General features: G+C 41.7%; 1 protein-coding gene across 2 annotated transcripts in view; it reads left to right on the top strand.

The window, feature by feature from the left end:
- Positions 1-21387, top strand: part of pak1 (p21 protein (Cdc42/Rac)-activated kinase 1) — a 303556-nt gene that overhangs the window by 194380 nt on the left and 87789 nt on the right. For both annotated transcript variants that reach the window (XM_059963735.1, XM_059963734.1), the window contains exon 2: positions 5623-5831. In XM_059963735.1, coding sequence (XP_059819718.1) covers positions 5645-5831 — 187 coding nt within the window. In that variant the 5' untranslated portion in view covers positions 5623-5644. The remainder of the gene's footprint in view (positions 1-5622; positions 5832-21387) is intronic.

The raw sequence follows: 21387 nt of genomic DNA, 5'->3' as shown, positions 1-21387 counted from the left end.
TAAGATTCAGTTAGTTATAACTGATTTGTGAGTTGTGTCTCCACCCCACTGCATTCTGAACATGTTGGCAATTGCTACATTAACTATTCTCCAGTTCTTTAAGGTTAATTATAGCCAAGGGTAGGTTCCATTACCTATTAAATGCTCCCAATGTCCTTATACAACCGCATCCATCTTCTGGCCTTCACATGTGGATCAGCTACTAAGTCTGGCAGAACTGTTTCTACTGACAAGGAAAGGGGCATGGGTGGATTACTGGCACCTTAAAACCAGTCACTTTAGGCAGACGGGGCTTGTCAGCCATGGTTGGCAGCTCATCTGGGAGAAGGAAAACTCTGATCTCAAACTTCCGCTGACATCCCTCTATACCCACATGGAAAATGAGCTGGAAAAATCTGGATCTGCAGTCCATAAGGCAGCCTTACTAGCAACCCCTGTAGTACTGTTGATACAATCTTGTATTGGTATTTGCCGTTCCTTTGCATGGAGAGGGGGAGCCAACTACATGGGCAGCCAGCTTACTCTCCATATCATACTTGATACTCTTATACTCCTATACTGGAGTATACTGTTGTACTCCGTATCACATAGATAGCTGGGACATAACATCCGTGATCGATACTGACCAGAGGGTTGCTCCAGACCATTCCACATCTGTGACCAAGAGCCATTTTTGACTAAGTGAAGGCTACAATTGTTCTTTTCCTTTTCAGGCTGTTGAACATGAAAAGAACTAATTCATGGATCTTCAGTGACTGATTAAACCCATGAAGGCATTTAAGCTGTTAGAATACGCTTCAGAAACGTTTTCAAGTCTTGTTGGATTTATCCAAAATTCAAAACTTGCTTTTCCACTCAACTGCTCCAGTTCCTGAATACAGTGGTTGGAGAATGGTCAGCAATGTCATTACTTAGCTAACCATCGCAATTATTTCATACTTGCCTGAAATCCATCCACTGAAAGACTTCTTCATCTTCCTGTTTTTCCTCATGTGCTTTTGTCTTCAAGTTAATATCTTCATTTTAAAATGATTAATATAAGAGAGTGGTGGGTGCCTGAAATGGTGGCAGAGGCAGATACATGAGATGTTGAGGTAGGCACATGAATGTTACAAAATTGGAGGGGTACAGACATTGTGTAGTCTTAAGGGATTAGTTTATTTGGCCACTTGATTACTAATATATTTGGTTCCACACAACATTTATGGGCCAAAGAGCCTTTGGCCTGTTCCTGTGCTATACTGTTTTGTTCTATGACTGTTAAGTAAATAAATCTCAGGATAGTGTACGGTGAATGCATGTACTTTGGGTTTTGAACTTTGCTTCTGCCACTGTGTTTGAATGGTTATTCTGGTATTATTGATACACTTCCTTATTTCAGCTGACCTTTGCTCTTTTGGTGATAAGCTTGTAGTTGTATTTCATCATCGTTGTCCAACCAAGCATGGGAATATAGTCTTTGCCAGTTTCATTATTTGTCTCAATTGGTGTTTGGGGCCATACAAGAATAGTTTTTTTTTGTCTCAGTGATTCTTGTTAATTCAGTATTCAAACTTACTTACAGTTTGGATAAGTAAGTAAGTGGTATGGTGGCCATGGACTAGATGGTCTTGTCAGGCATGTTTCTGTGCTTCTGTAGTTTCCTCATGACAAAGATGCTTCATTCTATCTAGGTGAATTCAATTAATTAATTAACAATTATTCAATTGATTAATCAAATTAATCAATTTATTCAATTGCAAACTTGTGCTGAATTATCGGAAGTTAGTGTTACTGATTTGAATTGGCATCATGCAGTCATACAGCATGAAAACAGGCCATCCAGCCCACCACCTTCACGCCTACCGGTGGAGACCCATCTGTTAGTAGTGCCACTTACCAGCACTTGGCCCGTAGCCTTCAGTGCCTTGCATTTCAAGTGCTCGTCAGGATGCTTAAATTTGGTCAGCGACACTTGCTTCCACCACTCTTTCTAGTAGTGTGTTCCAGGTATTCAGCACTCTGGGTGAAGAATCTCTTGCCCCTCACCCTACAACTATGTCCTGTTTTTCTGCCTCTGTGATCTGTCTGGATGGCATTCAAAGCAAAAGTATCTCACCATATCTCAGTAAATTTGACAATAATAAACCAATTGCCAATTTTATTTTCTATCCTATTTGATGATGATGATGACGTCGAGTCAGGCCTGAGAGGCCAGCGTCAGGCATTTTCATGCCTTACAAGGTGTGAAAGACCGTGGCGTGCCACTTCTCAAAATTTTATGTGTCTCAATCATGCCCTCTCTTGACCTTCAGGGACAATAGACTGAGTTTCTGCAGTCTTTCCTCATGGTTGATATGTTCTATTCCTGGCAACATCTGTTTGTCTCCTCTGCACCCTCTCTAGCATTTCTCACATCTTGAATCCTGAAATTCACTTTGTATCTGGACCAGTTCAACCTCTCCCTATAACTTGTATCCTCAAGAATATTACTGGCACTTAAGGATCTGAGCAAAAGTCTTAGGCATATGTATATGGTGCCTAAGCGTATAGGGAAAGGTTGAATAGATTAGGACATTATTCTCTGGAGCATTGGAGAATGAGGAGAAATTGAGGGGTATAGATAAGATAAATGCAAGAAGCCTTATTCCACTTGGGTTTATAGAGACTAGAGTAAAGGTCGTCATAAGTTAAGGGTGGAAGGAAGGTAAAATATTTAAGGGAACTCTGAAGGGGAGCTTGGCTCTGAGGGTGGTCTGGGTGCAGAATGAGCTGCTAGTGGAAGTGGGGGATGTGGGTTTGATTGCCATATTTGAGAGAAGTTTGGATAAGTACCGGTAAGTGGATGGGAGGGGTATGGTGGCCATGGACTAGATGGTCTTGTAGGGCATGTTTCTGTGCTTCTGCAGTTTCCTCATGGCAAAGATGCTTCATTCTATCTAAGTGAATCTCTTCTGCATCCTCTAGCACCAGCACATCTTTAATCCTGAAATTCTATTTATGGCTGATCCTTGTCGATAAAAATAGATGTCCCCTCGCACAATAATCAGGCTTGTCACAGTATGGGTTTCCTGTAGGAGCTCTAGTTCCATTCCGCTAGACTGCTCTCAAAACAAGACAAACTCAGAATGTTAAATATGAAAGTAGTGTTGTGGCAAAACGATCCTAATTTGTATGCTCTTATTAGCATTTCTTCATGGCAACCTTTTAGAGTGAATTTTGTAAGCCTGTTCATATAAGAACATAAGAAATACGAGCAGGAGTCGGCCATCTGGCCTGTCGAGCCTGCTCTGCCATTCAATGAGATCATGGCTGATCTGGCCATGGACTCATCTCTACTTAGCTGCCTTTTTCCTATAACCTTTAATTCCCCTACTATGCAAAAATCTATCAGAAACATAGAAACATAGGTGCAGGAGTAGGCCCTTCGGCCCTTCGAGCCTGCACTGCCATTCAGTATGATCATGGCTGATCATCCAACTCAGAACCCTGTACCTGCTTTCTCTCCATACCCCCTGATCCCTTTAGCCACAAGGGCCATATCTAACCTCCTCTTAAATATAGCCAATGAACCGGCCTCAACTGTTTCCTGTGGCAGAGAATTCCACAGATTCACCACTCTCTGTGTGAAGAAGTTTTTCCTCATCTCGGTCCTAAAAGGCTTCCCCTTTATCCTTAAACTGTGACCCCTCGTTCTGGACTTTCCCAACATCGGAAACAATCTTCCTGCATCTAGCCTGTCCAATCCCTTTAGAATTTCTCAGTAAGATCCCCCTTCAATTTTCTAAATTCTAGTGAGTATAAGCCTAGTCGATCCAGTCTTTCTTCATATGAAAATCCTGCCATCCCAGGAATCAATCTGGTGAACCTTCTTTGTACTCCCTCTATGGCAAGAATGTCTTTCCTCAGATTAGGGGACCAAAACTGCACACAATACTCTAGGTATGGTCTCACCAAGGCCTAGTACAACTGCAGTAGAACCTCCCTGCTCCTGTACTCAAATCCTTTTGCTATGAATGCCAACATAGCATTTGCTTTTTTCACTGCCTGCTGTACCTGCATGCCCACCATCTGTTTTCCTGTTCTTGCAACCAAAGTGGATAACCTCACATATATCCACATTAAATTGCATCTGCCATGAATTTGCCCACTCACCTAACCTAACCAAGTTACCCTGCATCCTCTTGGTATCCTCCTCACAGCTAACACCTCCACCCGGCTTCGTGTTATCCGCAAACTTGGAGATGCTACATTTAATTCCCTTGTCTAAATCATTAATATATATTGTAAACAACTGGGGTCCCAGCACTAAGTCTTGCGGTACCCCACTAGTCACTGCCTGTCATTCTGAAAAGGTCCCGTTTACTCCCACTCTTTGCTTCCTGTCTGTCAACCAATTCTCTATCCACATCAATACCATACCCCCAATACCATGTGCTTTAAGTTTGCACACTAATCTCCTGTGTGGGACCTTGTCAAAAGCCTTTTGAAAATCTAAATATACCACATCCACTGGCTCTCCCCTATCCACTCTACTAGTTACATCTTCAAAAAAACTCTATTAAGATTCGTCAGACATGATTTTCCTTTCACAAATCCATGCTGACTTTGTCCAATGATTTCACCTCTTTCCAAATGTGCTGTAATCACATCTTTGATAACCGACTCTAGCATTTTCCCCACCACCGATGTCAGACTAACCTTGTCTTAAATATATTTACTGAGGTAGCCTCCACTACTTCACTGGGCAGAGAATTTCACAGATTCACCAGTCAGATAAGTTCCTGCCCTAAATCACTACCCCTCTCTTCCCCCCCCCCAGGAATCTTGAGGTTATGTCCCCTAGTTCTAGTCTTGCCTACAAGTGGAAACAACTTTCCTGTCTCCATCTTAATCTATCCCCTTCATAATTTTACATGTTTTTATAAGAACTCCTCATTCTGAATTCCAGCAAGTACAGTTCCAGGCAGCTCAATCTCCTCAGAGTCTAACTCCCTCATCATTGGATTGAACCTGGTACCTACCTATGTAGGTTCATCGCTGGATTGAACCTATGTATTCTGTCCTCACACATTCTGTAGTAACCTCAGGAATCAGTGATTAAGTTTTCAGATGGGCATCTAAAGGAAACAAGAATTCACAGCTAGATGCATCACTGCAGGACTTGTGTGTATCCAGGACAAAGAAACAGGCAGGAAAATCATGTGGACACCCAGCAAGCTTGCTTTTTTCCAAAAGCTTCCTTCAAGAAGTCACTATAAGGCTATTAAAACAAAAACTTCACACCATCTTGAACGTTTCTTCCCCTAGTCAGTTAATTTGATTAACCATTCTAGTTGGACCCTCCCACTCTTTCTATTCATGACCCTGTCACTGTAATGTAAACAGTTTAAACCACTTTATATAATGCAGTTTATATTGTAAATACATGCTGGTATTTATGTACATTTAATCTCTAACTTTAATTCTTTATATTCCTTATAATTGAATATTTTTGTTGTACTTCACGTGCAAACACAACAAATTCTTAATACTTGCTGCCTCCTATACCTAATAAAGTGACCATTGAGAGTTAAAGTACTATATGGCAAATGGAGTTAATCTTTGACATTATTAACCCAGTCTTTTATCTTTGTTTTGTAGGGGTAGGTGGCGGTAACTGAAGATGTCAGATAATGGTGAAGTGGAGGACAAGCCTCCGGCTCCGCCCATGAGGAACACCAGTACCATGATTGGAGTGGGCAGCAAAGATCCCGGAAGCCTTAACCATGGCTCCAAACCTCTTCCCTTGGCTCCTGAAGAGAAGAAGAAGAAAGATAGGCTCCGATTCTTCCCTGGAGCAGGAGACAAAAGTAACTAAGTTTTTACTTAATTGTTAATCTTTTGTGTTGCTTTTGATTTAGCAGTTCAGTAATCAGTACAGCTGGTTTCATGCAGAGAGTTCTACAATGCAGAAGCAGGTTCTACTCGTTCAAATCAAGGGGCCTAGATAAGGTGAATGGTTAGTCTTTCTACCAGGGAAAAGGAACCAAACACCAGAGGGGATAGGTTTAAGTTGAGAGGGGAAAGAACGCAAATGGACTTGAGAAGCAACTTCTTTATGTAGAACCTGGTGTACATAAGGAAAGAGCTACCAGTGTTTATAATATATATATATAATATCAGTGTGTCTATCTAAGCTCACCTCATTTACCTGTATTTAGCCCATATCCATATAAACCTTTCTATCCATGTACCCGACCAGGTGTCTTTAAATGTTGTCATTGGACTGGCCTCAAAATATTCTCTACGTAGTTTTTCTGTATCTAGACTGGTGCATACAAACAATGAGCTGGCAGAGAAAGTAGTCGAGGCATGTATACCAGCAACATGTGAAAGGTTTTTGGATTAGTACGTGGATAGGAAGGGTTTAAGCAGGGTTTCCCAACCTGGGGTCTATTGAGTCCTTGTTTAGTGGTATTTGTCAATGGCATTAAAAAAAAGGTTGGGAAATCCTAGATTAGAGGGATATAGGCCAAATGAAGGTAATGGGTACCTTTGGCATGGATGAGTTGGGCTGAATGGCCTGAATTTGGGTTGCATTGCTCTAACAGTATTTTTTTAAAAATCTCAAACTTTTTCTAGAATTCTACCTATTTTTATACAATGAACATCATAGAGGATCTAAAACAATAATGCTAACAGTAGGTTTGAATATTGAGCCAACAGGTGCATGGATTGGCGATGGGGAAACTGGTTCATTGCTGTTATGGATCTCAGCAACGAGAGGAAGCCCAAGGAGACCTGGGCATTTTTGCCCTGGTCAGTCTGTTAGGTCTGACATTAGGCATTCACAGTCCCTGTAGTCGGATATTTGTCCTGCATCCCTCTTGTTACGAACTGTAACAACTTAGAAACGAACCAGCAGCAATAGAGTTCACACTTGGAATCTGGTTTTGATGTTAAAACCACTATCTTTATTAGTATCTGGTTATAATATAGCAACTTAAACAAGATAAACAAAACTTAAGTGTTATGTGTGTGTGTGTGTGTAAATGTAAATCCCAAACTATTGAGCTTGGGGGGAACAAGGCTTAGAGTCTTGAGATGGTAAAACCTGAAACTTCAGTTCATCTGCGGAATAAGTGATGGGAGAGAGAGAGATTTGTAATCCGAGGCAAAACGTAGAATGCAATTACATCAAATTCCACACGTTCCACGATGGTAATGAATAAATATCAGTGGTCGAAGATCCTTCATTGAACCGTTCCAAATCCACATACGAATTAACACCAGAGTGATCTGTCACAGCGATGTCACCTTCAAGGGGTTACCACATAACATACCCAGGCAAAGGTTAACTTCAAGGGGTCCCACAGGACATTCCTAAATCCACTCCAATGGATTACACAAAGTGAAAGCCACACATTTAATGTGCACTGGATCGATAATCAACCCACACTTGAGAGTATAGCAGAGTTCCAAGTTCCCAGCTTCGACAAGCTGGAGCTGCTACCTTTTCCAGGTTCGCCCCACTCTCTTCTTCTGACTTCTCACTGTCTGTGTCCTTGTTTTAAAGGTAAACCAGATGCGAGTCAGTCAGTGAAACAACATCATAGTCCTGCCTCACTGAAGCACTCTTTTAAAGTGACAGTCCACAGTAAACGAAACCTGCGGGTTTGTAACACTCTTGATAAGCCGGGAGTTGGGGGAGGGAAGGATTCCTATTGTTTCCAGTAATGGTGTTTGCAGAAACAAATGTCATAAAAGCTTTTGAAAAACTTTGGGTGACATTAAGAAATGAATATGTAAGAGGTGACAAAACTTATCTGAAGTTGTATTCAATGTGCTTATTTTACAATGTTGAATCACAGTGGATTTAATTTGGCTTTTTTGAACAGAAAAGACATTTCAAAGTGAAAACAAATTTCTGCAAATTGGTCTAAATTTATTACTATTATTTAACACTATATAATCGATTGCATAATTACCCCCTGCAAATCAGTATTTAGTGATGCGTCTTTGGCATCATTTACAGCCTTGAGTCTGTGTGGCTACGTCTCTCTCAGCTTTGCATATCTGGACACTGCATTTTCCCCCCTTCTGTACAAAACTGCTCAAGCTCTGTCAGATTGCTTGGGAATCATGAATGAACAGCCCTTTTCAAGTCCAGCCACAAATTCTCAGTTGGATTGAGGTCTGAATTCCCACTTGGCCACTCTAGGACATTAACTTTGCTGTTTTTAAGCCTTTGCTGTGTAGTTTTGGCTTTATGCTTGGGATCATTGTCTTGCTGGAAAACAAATCTTCTCCCAAGTTGAAGTTGTCTTGCAGACTGTGTTGTTACTAATAAATAACCATTTTCTGGAAGAAACAAAACTTTTATTTAACAACAACCACAACGTGTTTACAATACCATGTTTCTCAATCTTTTCTATCATTCCGGCGCATGCAATTAGCAACAAATGCATAATTTAACATGTCTCTATCAGTCTCTCTGGGGGGTTTATGAACACAAGTAGACCTTCTAAGTGGTTCTCACAGTTCTTATTTTGTTATTTCCATGTTTTGTCTGGTCTGTTAACTGAAACTGAAGTTGGCTCTTTCATAAGGTGTTTGTGATTTCTTCTTAACACTGCTCCTTCTGTTTGTACCATGTATGATCTGGGTTGTACTTCAAGTACTGTAGCTTTCTGTGTCCATGTGTTCATTTTGTCTTGTATCCTCACTTCATCTCCTTGGTGCAGTTCAGGTAATGGACAAGAACATCTGTCAAAGTATGTTTTCTGCTTTGCCTTGTGTTCATCCTCCCATCTTTTCACTTGTTCACCTCCCTCTGTTCTTAGAAGGCTCTCATCTATTGGCAGATTGGATCTCAAATGGCATCCCATCAAGAGCTGAACAGGTGAAAATCCACATTCCAGTGGAGTACTGTGATAGGCTAACAAAGCTTTATAAAAATCACCTCCACTATCTTTAGCTTTGTGCATCAGCTTCTTGATAATTCCTACCGACTTCTCAACTAATCCATTGGACTGAGGGAAAATGGACTGGATGTTGTATGAACAAAGCCCCATTCATGAGCAAAATGTCTCATGCATTCACCATTGAATTGTGGACCATTGCCTGTGAAAACTTCATCGGGTACACCATGTCTGGAAAGAACTGATTTCATGCATGTAATTACATTCTGTGCTGTTGTTCTGCTCAAGCCACACACTTCAGTATACAGTGAATAGTAATCTGTTATTAATGGATAATCTTTGTTGTCAGTTACAAACAGATCAATGCCTATCTTCTGATAAGGCCTCTGAGGACTAGGATGTGGATGCAGTGGATCATTAGGGTCGCTAGGTTGGGATTTAAGGCATATTTGACAAGAAGATGCCAATTCTGCAATCTCTTGATTCATCCTGGGCCAAAACATCACTTCCCGTGCCCTTCTCTTACACTTTTCAATATCTAGGTGGCCTTCATGAATTTTCCCAAGCATTTCTTTTCAGAGACTTCTAGGAATCACAGTTCTGCTGCCTTTGTACAATATCCCATGCACAACAGAAAAGTTCTGATCTGTGGTTCCAGTATTCTTGTACTTCCGAGGTACAGTCATGCTTATTAACTGGCCATCCATCCACCACCACTTGTATTACCTGACTGAGAATTTTGTCCTTCTGTCTTAAGACACAGCAGTTCCAACTTTTTGGGAGCAACAGGTACAGTCTCTATGATCATATCAACAAATGCCTGAACGTCAACAGCGTCCCTGTGAGTCTCTGTTGGATCCACAGCTCTGGAAAGTGTGTCAGCCGTGTACATGAATTTTCCAGGTGTGTATGACACATTCAGTGCATATCTTTGCAATTTGATCATCATTTGCTGAATTTGCAAATGACAGTCACTTAAGGGTTTGTGAAACAATGCAATATGTTTCAATAGGTTTATGATCAGTTTCAACATCAATAGATTGCCCTGACACAAACTGATGCAAACATAATGTTGAGCAATTCTTTTTCAATTTGGGCATACCTTGTTTCTGGATCAGATAATGAACGAGATGCATATGCCACTGGTAGCCATTCCTTATCATGCTTCTGGAGTAATACTGCCCCTAAGCCTGCTTCAGATACATCACATGAGATTTTGATGGGTCCCTCAGCATCATAGAATTTCAACACCATTTCTTTGGTGTGCACTTTCTTGAGATTTTGCTATGCCTTCTCCTGTTCATGACTCCAGCTCCATTCGTTTTTCTTTTCTGTTAGCTGCCTCAATGGAGCAAGCTTTTCTGAAAGATTGGGTATGAATTTTCCCATGAACCTTTGAACATCCTTTTTACATTACCGTCTTGGCATGTTCTCAATAGCAGAAAACTTCAATGGATCAAGATGCATACCCTCATTGCTATTGATATCACCCACAAAGGTAATTCGGTCACTCCTAGCTGACATTTGTCTTTATTTAACTTCAGGTTAGCCTTGCATGTTGTCTGAGTCTGGAGTCATGCTCTTGTTTAGATGATCCCCAAACAATAATATCGTCCATGGAAGTGTCCACACCCTCAAATGTGCTCACATAGCATGTGAATGGTTTTATGGTGCACTTCAGGAGCTGATGCAATTCCAAATGGAAGCCGAAGAAAACAGTATCTGGCAAAAGGAGTGTTAAAGGTACACAACTTTGAACTCAGTTCATCTAGTTTAAGTTGCCAGAATCCAGAGGATGCATCTAATATACTAAAGTACTTTGCATTGGCAAACTGGCAAAATTTCTTCACAAGTAGGCAATTTGAAATGCTGTCTTTTAATGGCTCGATTCAAGGCTCTTGGATCTAAACAAATCAGTTTATCATTTTTCTTATCAACAATATCAAGCAAATTGACCCATTCAGTTTGTTCATCAATTTTTTGTATGACTCCTAATCATTCCATTCTGTCAAGCTCTGTTTTCAGTTGATGACGTAATGCAAAAGGTACTTTCCTACATGGATGTACTACGGGTGGCACTGTGTTGTCAGTTTTAATCATGTGTTCTGGAAGACAACCAAGCCCTTTGAACAAGTCCTCATACTCTTTCATCAAGTCACTGTTTTCTGACTCTGTGTCACTGTCCAGGACTAAGATTCTTTTCACCAAATTCAGTCTCTCACAGGCAGATAAACCCAGTATTGACTGTACATTCCTTGGCACGACCACAAATGAAAGCGTGTGCACAATATTTTTGTGTGATATTTTTGCTACATATGCTCTTTTAACTGGAATGTCTTCACCTGAATACCCAGTCACTTTTATATTTGTCTGATGTAACTTTGGTCTTGGCTTTAATTCATTAAATTCAGATTCTGCAAGACCATTTACTTGTGATCCAGTATCCAGTTTAAACAGAATAATGTTTTGGTTCACTTGCAATGGAATAGTCCAGCCATTCTTATTTTATTTGTTTTCACAAAGCACATCGATATAAAACTCCTCACGTCCATTTTCAGCTGGGTGGAGTGGAGCAATGTGTGGTTAAGTGCCTTACTCAAGGACACAACACGCTATCCTGGCTGGGCTCGAACTCACGACCTTCAGATCACTAGTCGAACGCCTTTACCACTTGGCCATGCGCCCACACCATTTTCAAAAATAAAGTGATTATATGTCTCAATTGCGTTGTCACCTACTACGTGGAGTAGAAGCGCAGCTTTCATTTTTTCCGGTTTTCAATCCACATCGATAGCCGATAAATAAATTCAAAACTTTGCTTAAATTTTCTCCAGTTCTCAGCTATGTTCCCAAACAATTGAAGTGTTGATGGAGACTGCAAGCCTTCCATTTGTAAAGCTGTTAGCAACACCAAAACAGTTTGAACTGTTTTTTCAAAAAGTTATCTTCGATTCTCCCGTGTTAGGAAACGTATTCTTCCAGACCTACTTCTGACACCATGTTGTGTTCTTTATATTCATACATACTGTGAGTTACTAATAAAGAACCATGTTCTGGAAGAAATAGAACTTTTAACAACAACCACAAAGTGTTTACAATACCATGTTTCTCGATCTTTTCTATCATTCCTGCGCATGCTCAGAACTCTCTCCAATCACATCCTTACACATCATATCACCACAGACTGCACCAGGTTTTCCTCTAGGATTTCCCTGTATTTTTGCTGCATTCATTTTACCCTCTCCCTTCACAAACCTTCTAGGGCCTGCTGCAATGAAGCATCCCCACACATGATGCAATCACTGCTATGCTTCACGGTAGGGATTGTGAGTTTTTTATGATGTGTGGCATTTAGCTTATGCATCATGTGACTCTAGCCAAGATTTCATGATTGTTTTTTCAATGATGGCTTTCTCTTTGCCACTTTCCCATTAAAGCATCAGGGCAACAGTTGTATGTGCAGTCTCTCGCACCTCTACCTCTGGAGCTTGTAACTCCTCTTGGTAGACTCCATCACTAATCCCTTTTTGCTGTCACTCAGTTTTTCTGGATGACCTACTTGAGGCAGATTTACAGCAGATCTAGTTCAATTTCTTGATGATTGATTCAACTGCACTCTTAAGGGGTATTCAGTGACTTGGAAAATTTCTTGTATCCATCTCCTGGTTTGTGCTTTTCAATAACCTTTTTGCAGAGCTGCTTGGAGTGTTCTTTTGTCTTCATGGTGTAATTTTTATCAGGATACTGACTCACCAGCAGTTGGACCTTCCGATACAAGTGTGTTTTTACTACAATCAATTGAAACTCCTTAACTGCACACAGGTGATGTCCATATATCTAATCGTGATTTCTAAAATCGGCTGCACCAGTGATGATTTGGTGTGCCATATTAAAGGGGGTGAATACTTCTGCAATCAGTTATTGTGTTTTATATTTGTGATTCATTTAGATCACTTTGTAGAGATCTGTTTTCACTTTGACACAGAAGCCTTTTTCTGTTGATCAGTGTAAAAAAAAGAAAGCCAAATTAATTCCACTGTGATTCAATGTTGTGAAACAAAATATGAAAACTTCCAAGGGGCAGTGGGTGAATACTTTTTATAGGCACCATATGTGTAGTTTGGCCCCTCAGTAACTGTGGCTTCTCATTGATACCAAGAGGGAGGAGGTAAAGGAGCTTAAAGTTGTCGTTAGTAAGATAATTTTCCCTTCTGCCCTCATTTCAGAACAATCCATAAATACTCCTCTGCTTTTTGTATTTTGCACTATTTATTGTAACTGATAGCAATTTTTAAGTCTTTGCAGTGTAATGCTGTCATTAAACATCAAATTTCATAGTGTACCTCAGTGATAATTGAACACAGGTTTAGAACACCAAGTTGGATATGAGTCTTCTCAAAGGCAAATGATAGTTGAGTATTTAATTCCAAAGTTAAAGTAAAATTTAATATCAAAGTACTTTTGTTATTGCATACTACTTTGAGATTCATTTTCAAGTAGACATATACAGGAAATTGAAGAAATACAATAGAATTTACACAATTCATGAAAAACTGACAACCAACATGCAAAAGACAAATTGAGAACAGAACGCAGAAGTTGTGAAAATAAAAAGCATACTGAGAATATTGATTGTGAAGGTTCCTTGAAAGCGAGTCTGTAGTTTGTAGAATCAGTTCAGAGTTGTGGTGAGTGAAGTTATCTTGTGTTCACAAGCCTGGTCATCGAAAGGTAGTCTTAACATGGTGGAGTGAGACTGAAGATCCATATATGTCCTTCCCGATGGTGATAGTCAGAAGAGTGCAAGGCCTGGATGATGAGAGTCCTTGATGATTGTTGCTGCTTTCTTATGGTGGTGGTCCATGCATATGTGCTCAGTGGTGGGGAGGGCTTTACCTGTGATGACTGGGCTGTATTTGCTACTTTCTGTAGACTTTTCCTAGGCATTCGTTTTTCCATTCCAGGCTGTGATGCAACCAATGTGCAGCTATAGATGTTTGTCAGAGTTTTGATGAATCTGCGCAAACTTCTAAGAAAGTAGAGGTGCTGTTGTACCTTCTTTGTGATGGCACCTTAACTAAATAACAATCCAAGCTTGGGGCATTGGAGTTCGGAGTTACATTCCGGCGTACTCGAAGAATTTTGTATGTCCTCCCTGTTGAATGTGTAAGATTCCTCCAGATGCTCTGGTTTCTTCTCAACTGAGGTGAAATAAGACTTATTGGTTAGTAGTGTAACACGCTATAAGGTTTCACTGCCAAGGCTAATGTAATGGCTTCTATGTAATGTTCCACTGTTAAGGTAATGGTTTCTCTGTAGCAGCAATGTCTGGGTTATGGCAGGAGATAACAGGGTTTTGGAATGCAGGGGTTAGCCAATCAGTAGTTTGTTGCCCTGTCTTGTGATTCTGGAAGCGGTTGATTTTGGGGGCTTTGGGAGAGAAAAGGAGAGTGATGAAGAGAGAAGATTTGGTAGAATGCCGGACGGGGTGGACTCAAAGCAGGGGTCCAAAGGTCGGCGATACTTGGAGGAGACCGATGATGGTAGAAGGACTACTGAACTGCGTGAGCCCCAATTTTGTGCACAGACTATTTATTATTAAAACTTATGATTTGGGCCCTTTTACTTCCATATTTTGTTTCTCTACTAACCACATAGTCAAAGTAAGAGTTATAAAGCTTAATCATTTAATCACATATTGTGTACTGTTTGTTATTTCAGGGTACTGATTTGTAATGGGACACATCGCACAGCATCCACCCAAACAAGAATTCTTAAGTTTGGCCGGGCAGGGGGTTATCGTCCTCTATATTAAGCCGCTAGGCGCAGCGAGTGTTACAATGTCCAGTTAACCTACTGTAAATTGTCCTGTGATTGTGCTAGCATTAAATAGTTGAGATGCTGGGCCAGGTGGGCCGACTCCGTGCTGTATCTCTAAATAAATTTTAAACCAATATGCACAATGATCACTGGAGACTCTTTACACTGTTTTTGCTTTGTGTCTCTGCTGCTGCCAGTTTCTAAAGTGGGTGAGAAACAAGTTTGATTTGAACAAACTGTTCACCAAGGGTGTGAAGAACAACTTGAGAACATGGTGAACAATGCCACAAGCAATTCACCAAGGTCACACTTCAAATAAAACTATCTGTTTGAATTCACAGAACAACCTCTTGTTGCAATATCTATCATTCTCACAGTTAATTTTATTGAGTTTTTTATTGAGGAAATGTTCTTACTGGCAGGATTATTGGCATGATTACTGGCTCATATTCAGTTAAATTTGTGTAAATGCCATTACAAAGAAGGTATGAGCGTACCTCTACTTTCCCAAAAGTGGACTCAAGTTCCAGTTGTTTCTGAAAATGAAGTAAAGGCAAGATGAAACAGTAAGAAAGATCTCCCCTAATTGTCAGTATGAAGCTAGCTTTACCACAATTTTTAATTCAGATCAGACCTGACTGGGAAGCAAATTGTAATTTATCCACAAGTTATCTAAGCTATTGCTGACCACTTTGTGATAACTGGTTCGTAGCTGATGTGACCGGATCATTAGCAGCAGAAGATGGGAAGAGAAGGAAAGAAAATAAAGTTGGGTACTTTCATGTTGTTTTGAGCCTTGTATTTGTTGTCTCCCTCGCTTCAGGGAATAGTCTGAGCACTGTTTGCAGAATTTTAATCCACAGCTACCTGTTTTTCTTCTAACTGCAGTGAGTTGGTAAGACAGTGTACTCTTTTGAGTGAAAATGATTTTTAAGCATTCTTTTGGCTTTGAGCTCACATAGTTAACCACACCTTTGATATTTATACCTTTGGATTGCTTACAATATATTTTGTAGACTGTTCTCATGTCATTTTTGATAAATTTTTATTTCTTTGAAACTTGGTAGTACTTAATATGACTGTTTCAACCAAACTTTTGCATGCTAGAGTATCTGGTCAATGTTTTTATACAGTAGTCTAATTGCAATGTTTCAAGAGCAGATTGGACAAGTAAGTACATGGTAAAGAAGGCTATGATCCAGGTGCATGTTGATTGGACTAGGCAGAAGAACAGTTCAGCATGGACTAGATGGGCTGAAGGACCCTTTTCTCTGCAACAGCGCGCTATGACTCTGACTCAAAGTCTACACCAATCTTCACGATTTGCTGGATTGCAACAATTGCAACTTCTATTTTACTAAACAATGTGTCACTGGCAAGACTAATATAGATAGGGGGAGAAATAATAACTGGAGTCAAGGAGTTGGTTGATATACTAAATGAGTATTTTGCATCAGTCTTCACTGTGGAAGTCTCTAGCAGTATGCCTGATGTAGTGTGTGAAGGAAGAGAAGTGGGTGCAATTACTATTACAAGAGAGAAGGTGATCAAAAAGCTGAAAGTCCTAAAGGTGCTTAAGTCACCTGGACCAGATGAACTGCACCCTAGGGTTCTGAAAGAGGTAGCATTAGAGATAGTGCTGGCATTAGAAATAATCTTCCAAAAATCATTGGACTTTGGCAATTTCCCAGTCCTCTGGACCATGCCACTATCACCCCATTCTTCAAGAAATGGTGGAAGGCAGCAGAAAGGAAATTATAGATCAGTTAGCCTAACCTCAGTGGTTGGGAAGATGTTAGAGTAAATTGTTAAACTTGAGGTGATGGAATACTTGGTAACGCAGGACAAGATGATACAAAGTCAGCATGGTTTCCTTGAGGGGAAAATCCTGCCTGATGAACCTGTTAGAATTCTTTAAGGAGATTACAAGTAGGATAGATAAATGGGATGCAGTGGCTGTTGCACATTTGGACTTTCAGAAGGTCTTTGACAGGTGCCACACATGCCACAAGTTGAGAGCCCATGGTATTACAGGAAAGTTACTAATGTGATTAGAGCATTGGCTGACTGGTAGGAGGCAGCGAGTGGGAATAAAAGGATCCTTTTCTGGTTGGGTACAGTGACTAGTGGTCTGCAGGGGCCAGTGTTGGGACCACTACTTTTTATGCTGTATATAAATGATTTAGATGATGGAATAAATGGCTTTGCTGTCAAGTTTGCATATGATATGAAGATTGGTGGAGGGGCAGGTAGTGTTGAGGAAACAGGTACAATGCAAAAGGATTTAGAGACAGATTAGGAGAATGGGCAAGAAAGTGGCAAATGGAATACAGTGTTGGGAAAATGCATGATCAGGCACTTCGGTAGTAGAAATAAATGTACAGACTATTTTCTCAACGGGGAGAAAATCCAAAAATGTGACGTGCAAAGGGACTTGGGGAGTCCTTGTGCAAAACACCCTGAAGGTTAACTTAAGGTTAACAGGTTGAGTTGGTGGTGAGGAAGGCAAATGCCCTGTTAGCATTCATTTCAAGAGGTCTAGGATACAAGAGCAAGGATGTGATGTTGAGGCTTTATAGGGCACTGATGAGGCCTCACCTTGAGTATTGTGAATAGTTTTGGGCCCCTCATCTTAAGATGTGCTGGCATTGGAGAGGGTCCTGGGGAGGTTCACAAGGATTATTTCAGGAATACAAGGGTTATCATATGAGGAATGTTTGAAGGCTGTGGGTCTATACTCGCTGGAATTAGGAAGGATGGGTGGGGTGGTCATTCATTGAAACCTTTCAAATGTTGTAAGGCCTAGACCAGGCAAGGGCAAACTACGGCCCGTGGGCCATATGCGGCCCGTTAGGCTTTTTAATCCGGCCCGCAGAACTTGATGAAATTATATTAATAAACCTTGTTAAGGTTTTTTCCCCGCAATTCTGGCGTTTTCCCAATAGATGACGCACTCTATATACATTTGTGGCGACCCATTTCCTGGCACATCCGAACCGGCTCACAATTAGCCAGCGTTCCGTCTAAGGGAGATAGCCTGCGGGGATTTGCGAGCACAGAGCTTTGGAGCCTCTGCGCAGGGGGGCAGGTTGAGGGAGGCTTAAAACTGAGGCTGGGGATTTCGAATAAAGTTTTTTCTTCGACTGCCGCTACCGACTCCGTGTCGTAATTTTAGCGCTGCATGTAGCACACTGCTACACATTGACCTTTGTTGAGGTGCAGCGTATTACTCCACATTTGCGCTTTACTCTTTGTTCGGCTCGACCTATTTGTGTGAACAGGCGTTCAGCGTCATGAACATCAACAAAGCCAGCCACAGATCCAAGTTAACTGACCAACACCTCAGATCCATCCTGAGAATCGCCACAACCAAACTAAATCCAGACTTTGATGCGCTGGCTAAAAAGGGAGACCAACAACACTGTTCCCACTGAAATTAAAAATAAGTTTCTTCGTTGTGTTATGTAAAAAAAAATGCATTTGAAAATATTTTTTTCAATATGCCTTACATGTTACATGTCATTTCTGTTAAGTGATGGACATGAGTAGTGCGCAGGTGCACGTACGTTCTCAAAATAAAAAATGCGCTCCAGATCAAATAACGCGCTTCGCATATTGGCGCGCTCTCACTGTTCTGTCATTGTGCGGGTTGTTGTTGAGTTTTGGCACAGGGGACAATTGAATAAGAAGGAGCAGGACAAGTAGACCTGCATCTCCTACCGTTTTTGAAATAAAGACAGTCAGGAGGAGAGTGATGATGATAATATCTTGAAGGATAACAGAATTTTCAGTGCTTTAAAATAATAACTGTTACTATTAAAAAAAAGCTGTATTTTATTCATTTAATTTTCAGTGTTTTAAAAATAATTTCAATAAATAGCTAAATACCATGGGACATCAAAGACAGATATTTTCTTGTAATGCATTTGTTCATTTTCAATTGAAATTAAAGCACATGTTTTCTACATATCCCATGATATTTTATTTTCTCTTATGAGGTGTATTACCAAAACACACCGTCCATCTGCTCCTGGTCCGGCCCCCCTGTCAAATTTTAGAACCCTTTGTGGCCCTCAAGTCAAAAAGTTTGCCCACCCCTGGCCTAGACAGTAGATGTGGAAAGGATGTTTCCCATGGTGGGAGAATCTAGGACAAGAGGGCAGAGCCTCTGCATAGAGGGGCACCCCCTTTCAAAACAGATGAGAAATTTCTTTAGCCAGAGGGTGATGAATTTGTGAAATTTGTTGCCACATGCAACTGTGGAGGCCAGATCGTTGGGTGTATTTAAGGCAGAGATTGATGGGTTCTTGATTGAACATGGCATCAAAGGTTACTGGGAGAAGGCCAGGAACTGGGATTGAGGAGGAGAAAGAAAAAGGATCAGCCATGATCGAAAGGTGGAGCAGACTCGATGGACCAGATGACCTAATTCTGATCCTATGTCTTATGGTCTGATATATTTTACTCAACATTAATTGTCTTGGCCAGTGGTTCCCAACCTGAAGTCCATGGACCCCTTAATTAATAGTAGGGGTCCATGGCACAAAAAAACGGTTTTTTTGTGCCTGCCCTAAACCATTACTGGCCCTGAGGTGAAGGGATTCCCACAGTGAATTTTGGCAATGAATCTTTACAATGTCTGATCCTGGCATCAATAGACATGCTAGCCTTTGTTAGTCAAGGCACTGAGTTCAAAAGTCAGGAAGTTGTATTACAACTTTATAAAGCTGGTTAGGCTGCAATTGGAGTATTGCGTATACAGCTCTGGTTGCCCTGTTATGGAAAGGGCATTGAAGTTTTACAGAGGGTGCAGAGGACATTTACCAGGATATTGCCTGGATTAGATGGCATGTACTATAATGAAAGTTTGGACGTACTTGGGTTGTTTTCTTTGGGGCTGTGGAGGCACAGGATTATAAGATCCTCCACAGCCGTTTAAGCAGTCGGGACAATGCTTACAGATTTTTACAGGACTCCACTTGGTCCAGGTGCAGAGCTAGACTTTGCCTTCCTCGCCATATCTTGCACTTTTTTCAGGAGTGGTTCCCTGCTGTCGAACTCATTGCTGGGTGGAGGTAGGTCTGTCAAGATGCTACATTGACTCAGACCTCTTCCTCTATTGTGGTCTGGATATACAGGTCTAGTTCCTCCTTGGAGCCCACTGAATTCTGGCTTAGCTTCTGCCCAAGTATTTGTTTGGTGACCCCCAAATAGGCTGGCTGTGAAGGCTGCTCGCATCCTGGCTCTCTCCTTGCAGTATCTTCTATGCCACTCAGCTCTGCGCAGGGTCATAAGTCTCATCCTGAGGATGCTGTGCAGCTCTGCCAGAGGTGTTTGCTGCTCCTCACTGACCTCCTTGTATCGGCAGTTCAGGGACCAATCCCTGGCGGATTCTGGATCTTGCCTGCAATCTGGTTCGTAGTGTATTGCCTTTTGGCTGGCTGCTGTTCCACTGCACCAGACCTTCCTCAGCAAAGTTGACTAATAGTGTCGTCATTACACCATGTTGACATCCTCCTCAAACTGCTCCCAGGCCATCGTCTCGCAGGCCTGTGACTATTATTCAAACCTCCTCGCATGCTCTCCCAGCAATGGGGTCTGATGGAGTCTCCGGGGACAATGGGACAACTCTGGGCCTGGCTATTCCTGCAGCTCACCAAGGGCTTTCACTCTAAGCTATGTTGCTGCTTCACACATCTGACATTTCATCTGGGGCTGGTGAATTTTCAAGCCTGGTGTTCCTGCAGATCTTCCAGCAAATGTTATGCTCATCGTTAGTTTTCCATTTGTGTTTTGATAACCTTGGGTCAGGTTGGGGTGCTCATCCTTCACCACACCCCTGCCTCCGGCTCCCCTGGGGGAGGGGGGTCGGGGTGTTTCCATTAGTTGATCTGTAACTTGTTTTTGGGTTTCTTCCTCACAAAAGACACGGCTTGCGTTGCTAACCCTCCCCACCCCTGTTGCTGTCAGCTCTTTCTCCTGTCATCACCATGGCTGTCAACCAGTCTGTTCCTGGTCATCACTGGTAACTCTAGCTCAGTGATTAGAAGAATACATTGCATGAACACGTCATCAGTGTTGTAACCTGTGGTCGTCAGTTGTTTTCAACATCAGACACCTTCACCCAGGTGGCCCACTTGTGGTTGATCAAGCCATGACTTGTGTTCTGGTAGCATGTGCTGCAGATCCCATGGACTTGCTCTCTTCAACCAGAGCTATCTTGAGGTTTTCTCCGCTGCCTCAGTGGTGTTGCCAATGGCTCTCTGCCTCCTTGTATCAGTGGTGCCCAGTGCAGTGAGGGCTCTGCGAAGAGACAGCCCAGCGAAGCCCCAGCAGCCCACTTCAACGGCCGTGCATTCTGCCTTCCATCCCCGCCTCCGACGGTCACTGACCAGATCCTCATATCTGGCAAGCGGCCTCTCATGGGCCTCCTCCAGACAGTCTTCCCACGCCACTGTCAGCTCCAGAAAGATGATGCATTTTGCTGCCTCTGAGACCAGGAGGCTTTCTGGTCTCAAGGGGTGATCTTGACGATGTGCTGTGGGAACTTTAGTTGTTTCTCCAGCTCAGTCATGACTGGATGCCAGAATCCCTGTAGGTGGCTTTACTCTTGCTCCTGGTGGCTCTCCTCTTGCTCCTGGTGGCTCTCCAGCTCTCTCAAAGGTGATGACTCAATTGCAGGGTT

Source organism: Hypanus sabinus, chromosome 3 (genome assembly GCF_030144855.1).
Source record: "Hypanus sabinus isolate sHypSab1 chromosome 3, sHypSab1.hap1, whole genome shotgun sequence".
NCBI classification, from domain to species: domain Eukaryota; kingdom Metazoa; phylum Chordata; class Chondrichthyes; order Myliobatiformes; family Dasyatidae; genus Hypanus; species Hypanus sabinus.
This window is presented reverse-complemented; position numbering and strand designations above follow the sequence as displayed.